Consider the following 5,796-nt stretch of genomic DNA (forward strand, 5'->3'; position numbering starts at 1 on the left):
GTCATTGACCAATCAGATTGGCGGTCTGTTCCTAGAAGGCGGGCCTTGGATTCCATAGTCAGCAATCGGAGGCGTTACCACTTCCTTTCTCGGCTGAGTGAGTTTGCGGACGCGAAGTGTGTAGTGGTGGAGAGAAGTGTCTTTAGTTCGTTTACACCTTGTAACCATGGCCCCCAGCACGCAAGCGGATGATACTGTCTCCGGTATACGGAAAGGCATTCGAGCCATTCTGCTCGGCCCACCCGGAGCAGGGAAGGGGACGCAGGTGAGAGTTCGTGCGAAGGGCCGCGTGGCTCGTTTAGTTTTAACCGTTCAGCAGAAGCAGGATATATAGGAAGGGATTCACCCAAAAAACAAATCTGTTGTCAGTTACACATCCTCATGCTATTCTAAACCATTAGGGTCTTGTTTCTTCTGTGAAAAACAAAAGCAAGCTGTTAGACAGAATGTCACCATTTACTTTCATTGATATTTTTCCATTTAGCGAAAGTGAATGGCGACTGAGACTGTCATTCTGTCTAACATTTTTTCTGCTGCACGGTAGAAAAAAAAGTCATACACGTTTGCAATGATATGAGGGTAAATGACGGCAGGTTTTACATTTTTGGGTTGAAATACTCCTCGAACTCAGCTAAACCCAACATTATGCCATGGGAACCAGCATGCATCACTATGTTACTGTCTCTTTAAGAGCAGTGGCCTGTTGCCCTGGGCTTTATCAGACTGTTCATTCAGTGCAAATGTGGAATGATCTATGTGACAATCAACGCATGTAACTTGGTGACGACTGGGAAAGTTGTGGTCCTGTTGAACGACCATGTAACCAATAGACCATAAAGAATATAATCTTTCACATCAATTGGCAAAACATTCTTGGTTTGCAGTACTGCTTGCTGATATTGAGCAATATTGTTGCACATCAGTAAAATAGTTCAAACTTGGCTCATGAATGTGGTTGTGAATTGTGATTGTGATTTATAGTTTTCATCATATGTACACTACCGTTCAAAAGCTTGGTACTGTTTTTAGACTCTTATGCTCACCCAGGCTGTATTTATTTGATCAACAAACAGTAATATTGTGAAATATTATTATAATTTATAATAGCTCTTTTCTATTTTAATATATTTTAATTTATTCCTCTGGTGGTAAAGCTGAATTTCCAGCATCATTACTCCAGTCTTCAGAGTCACAATATTGAAAACAGGAATGCTGTTTATTTATGTGGAAACTGATATTTTTTGTTTGTTTGTTTATATATATATATATATATATATATATATATATATATATATATAAAACATTATTATTCTAACTAATATAGTTGACGTCCACACCTCCTATCGTTCTTGGTTTGAACGGACCTTAATACAGTCCTCGATTTGAAATGGGCACCCAGTTCTGATTGGCTAGTTGCACCACAATCTTTTATCTCCCCCTACAGGCACCCAAGCTTGCAGACAAGTACTGTGTGTGTCATTTAGCTACTGGGGACATGCTGAGGGCCATGGTGGCATCTGGATCAGAACTCGGTCAGCGTCTAAAGGAAACCATGGATGCTGGCAAACTGGTATATGAATAGATAATCAGTGTACTAAACAATTATATATATTTTTTAATGTTTAAATTCTGACACTATTAGATTTGTTCTTCTCCAGACTTGAATCTCTGTTCATCACCTTTCCTTTAGGTAAGTGATGAGATGGTGGTGGAGCTCATAGACAACAATCTCGACACGCCTGCATGTAAGAATGGATTCCTGCTGGACGGTTTCCCCCGTACCGTCAAACAGGCAGAAATGGTGAGGACTTTTACAATCCGTGAACAATTGACTTTTCATATGCGTCTATAAAGGCCCGTTCACACCAATGAAGATGAAGAAATGGTTCTAAAAATCATTCTTAAATATAAAAGAATAACACAGTCAACAACTATAAGGATAACAGCATAGAGAAACGATATTGTGGGGAATCACTTTCAGAGCCGATTTTTCCAGTTGAAGAACGATAAAATATTTAACAGCCAATCAGAATCTATCCTGCTTTAAAGAGCTTGAGCATTTAAAGCAGCAGGCGACAAAACTGCAGCGCATGCTTATACTAAACCCAACATTATTGTTCGTTGGTGTGTGAACGCTAATATAGTTGGCGTCCACACCTCCTGTCGTTGTTGGTGTGAACGGACCTTAACACAGTCTTCGATTCGAAATGGGCACCCAGTTCTGATTGGCTAGTTCCACCACGATCTGTCAACATGTACTGTACATCTTTCTCATTTCCAGCTGGACAGCCTCTTGGAGAAGCGTAGTGAGAAACTGGACTCTGTGGTTGAATTCTCCGTTGATGACTCCCTGCTAGTACGCAGGATATGTGGCAGGTATGAGGAGGGAGGGGCGTGTAAATTGGAAGTACTGAATGCACTGAATAGAACATCCCACTCATTTCAAGAATAAGAGAACACATATTCTTGGTAGGTCATACAAGAGGTCAAAAACATTTGGCTCTGTAATATTTAATGAGGGAGGTGGCAGGAACATTTTTCATTGGAACTTAAGGAAATGCACCTTTCTCCTTTTTTTTAAAGTGAGAATTGTAAAGCATGAAAATGATGCTTTTGTTTAAACCTGCACTACTACTGAAGTTGTGACAAAAAATGTTCTCCTATATTGTGACACACTGTACATACAAATGTAATGGATTATCAGAAAATAAAAAAATGTAGAGCAGGGACTTGGTTCTTCTATGCATCTGTTGTTTGGTTCTTGAGATGTGGCTGTTGCACTCAAAGGTAGATTCAGATGAACTTGAGCTTGCAGGGACGGAGTTTAAGCCGACTTAAGTCGTTTCATCAGAAAGTTCAGTTATATTTTAATTAAGCATTACGAGTTAAATTTTTTTTAAAACAAACATGCATAGTTGTAATAGTCTTTCCTTGCCTATTGTCATGTATATCCAAGTGAAACGGCTTCTCAAACAAGTAAAAATGTAGAGCAGGACTTGATTTTGGGATGATTGGATGGTTGTGGTTTTCTATTGGTCAGTCACATGTGAGAGACAGGTTGTCCCGCTCTTGTGCGAGTAAACGCATCATCAGAGATGAGAAGAGATGTCGCTGTAAGAGGGAGAAGTTATTCTGATTAATATGGAAGCTTGTTTCTGCCACTAAATAAATAAATAATAATAATAATTGCGACCTTTTTATCTCACAATTGTGACTTTTTTTCAGAATTGTGAAATTCTTTTTCAGTTTATTGAGAAATAAAGTCAGAATTGCGAGATATAAAGTCGCAATTGCGTGTTATAAAGTCAGAATTGTGAGAGAAAACTAAGAATTCTGACTTTTTTTTTCTCGCAATTCCGACTTTATATCACGCAATTCTGACTTTATAACACATAATTGTGAGTTTATATCTCGCAATTCTGACATATTTTCTCAGAATTGTGAGATATAAAGTCGCAATTGCGAGTTATAAAGTCTAATTCTATGGGGGAAATGTGGACTTTTTTCCCTCAGAATAGTTTATATCACGCAATTCTGACTTTATAACATGCAATTGCGACTTTATATCTCACAATTCTGACTTTTTTCTCACAATTGCGAGTTTACATCTCGCAATTCTGACTTTATTTCTCAGAATTGCGAGTTTACATCTCGCAATTCTGACTTTATTTCTCAGAATTGCGAGATATAAAGTCGCAATTGCGAGTTATAAAGTCCAATTCTATGGGGAAAATGGGGACTTTTTTCCTCTCAGAATAGTTTATATCTCACAATTCTGACTTTATAACATGCAATTGCGACTTTATAACATGCAATTGACATAAATAAGAAAAATTAATGATGTGCATGGATAAATCATTTACAATAAATACTGCAATATTCCATAAACAAATAAGTGTAATATATATGTATATAGTGTAATGTGTGTGTGTATATACCATTACGTTCCTCAGGCTCATTCACCAGTCCAGTGGTCGATCTTACCATGAAGAGTTCAACCCCCCCAAAGAGCCTATGAAAGATGATGTGAGAAACAAAGCCGTTCAGATTCTTATTTATATGACATCTACGAGCATTGCTATAAAGTTTTGTTCTGATCCATACACCCACAGGTGACCGGTGAGCCTCTTATTCGCCGCAGTGACGACAACGAGACGACTCTGCGCTCCCGTCTGGAGTCGTATCACCGGCTGACGTCTCCTCTAGTGCAGTACTACAGTGCCCGTGGCCTGCACACTGCTGTTGATGCTTCTCAGTCCCCCAACCTCGTCTTTGCCTCCATCCTCGCTGCCTTCTCTCCTGCTACCTGTAAAGATCTCGTTTATTTTGTCTAATCATCTCTGCATACCCTCTTTCCTAATATGCATTATAACAATTTATTATATTCCTCTCATGTTTTGTCTTTAGACATGGTTTTGATTCATCTGCTGTCTTTTGGGCAATGGATAACAGAGCTCTTGACAAAAAAAGGGGCTATAATAAATATATATAACTGATTGTAGAACCCAGAATAAATGTAAAGTCTCAATGATCAAGTTCAGACTTCATATACTGAAGGCTCTTAAGCACTTTTTGTTTAAACTAGACACCTGTAAAGAGGTATGGTTATTTAATTTGCACCATTTACAAAGTGAAATGTGAAGAATAATTTATAAGAACAGGAATCATTTCTAATTCACTTTTCTAGTAGACTTGGATCTTGTAGTTTTGCTGGATATCCAGTAGAGGTCATGTGAATACTTGGTTTGATTACTGAATGTAAAATAATAATAAATAAAAAAAACATTTTAAATAATTGCTTTATTAGTTAATATTGATTAATTAATGTCCTGAGTTGAATCATTAATTTACTTGTGGACCTTTTTCTTTTTTCTGCAGCTGTATGAAATCCAGTTTCTCCCATCCAGGTTGATCCAGATGTGAAAATAATGGATGAGGGAAAGGGGGAAGCTGGAAGTGTCTCTGATGTTAATTTTGATCATTCCTTGTAGTGATTGTTTTTTGTAATGAACACAGATTTGACTGAAAACCAGTTGATTTCCTCCAATAAACCTGGGAAACTATTTTGTACTACCTTACATGAAGGTTTTGATTCATTGTGTTTCTGTATTACTGTCCAAATGCTGGATGGTTCGTCCTCTTCTTAATTTTATTACTTTGAGAACACTTTCTGAAGTTTGGTGAGACTGAATATATATTTTCATTTTCTAGTTATGCTCTTTTTAAAATATTCAAAAATCGGTCAATCTTGCTGCCGCACTGGTTTAAAGGATTCAGTGAAATGGTCGGTATCAATGTGTACACTATGATAACAGATAGCTGGAAAAGTAATTGTAATTTCATTATTCAAATGATGTATTCACTGAAATGAATAATCTTTTGGTTAAAATGAATAATCTTTTGGTTCCCTAATATTAAAACTATTGACTCCAAAGCTCCCAGCAGTTCAAAGGCCTTCCTGTCTAAGCTAATTTGACCATTGGTACTTCTGATTAAATAATGATAAACTAACAAATGATGTCATTTTAATGCTGTACATCTTTTACTTTTTTATTGTTTTTAAATTAGAGCAATTTATTGGTCTCCCCTCGAAGTTCGCTGAGCGGCCTAATTGGCTTCTGTTTGAGAGAACCACTGTATTACACCACCTTATTTAAAAATGTTTTCCGTGTTTGCCACTGAGCTGTACTAATAATACACAAAATATTTTAAATATAAGTTTAAAAGACGTGACTTATTAAACCGTCAAAACGTTGTGACACGCAATCACTTCCCTTTTGAGCGACGTCAGTGGGC

General features: G+C 37.3%; 1 protein-coding gene across 2 annotated transcripts; it reads left to right on the plus strand.

Annotated features, from left to right (window-relative positions):
* The first annotated feature begins 64 nt into the window (after positions 1 to 64).
* ak2 (adenylate kinase 2) lies at positions 65 to 5,078 on the plus strand. 2 transcript variants are annotated; one of them, XM_077196127.1, is made up of 7 exons: positions 66 to 265; positions 1,445 to 1,570; positions 1,691 to 1,801; positions 2,282 to 2,376; positions 3,954 to 4,026; positions 4,113 to 4,308; positions 4,879 to 5,078. In XM_077196127.1, exons 1-7 carry the CDS (start codon positions 167 to 169, stop codon positions 4,884 to 4,886), a joined length of 708 nt encoding a protein of 235 aa, XP_077052242.1. In that variant the 5' UTR covers positions 66 to 166; the 3' UTR covers positions 4,887 to 5,078. The 2 variants fall into 2 exon arrangements, with proteins under 2 accessions (XP_077052241.1, XP_077052242.1); XM_077196126.1 differs by lacking the exon at positions 4,879 to 5,078 and having other exon boundaries at positions 65 to 265; positions 4,113 to 4,349.
* The last annotated feature ends 718 nt before the right edge of the window (positions 5,079 to 5,796 follow it).

This window comes from Siphateles boraxobius, unplaced genomic scaffold (assembly GCF_051911475.1).
Source record: "Siphateles boraxobius isolate OS27281-9 unplaced genomic scaffold, OSU_SipBor_1 35, whole genome shotgun sequence".
Classification (NCBI taxonomy): Eukaryota; Metazoa; Chordata; class Actinopteri; order Cypriniformes; family Leuciscidae; genus Siphateles; species Siphateles boraxobius.

Bases quoted from the DNA above. Each gene is read 5' to 3' on its own strand.
- ak2 (XM_077196126.1), top strand. From the start codon at position 167: ATGGCCCCCAGCACGCAAGCGGATGATACTGTCTCCGGTATACGGAAA. The intron at 266-1,444 runs GTGAGAGTTCGT...CTCCCCCTACAG, and splicing joins GAGCAGGGAAGGGGACGCAG to GCACCCAAGCTTGCAGACAA. The intron at 1,802-2,281 runs GTGAGGACTTTT...TCTCATTTCCAG, and splicing joins CCGTCAAACAGGCAGAAATG to CTGGACAGCCTCTTGGAGAA.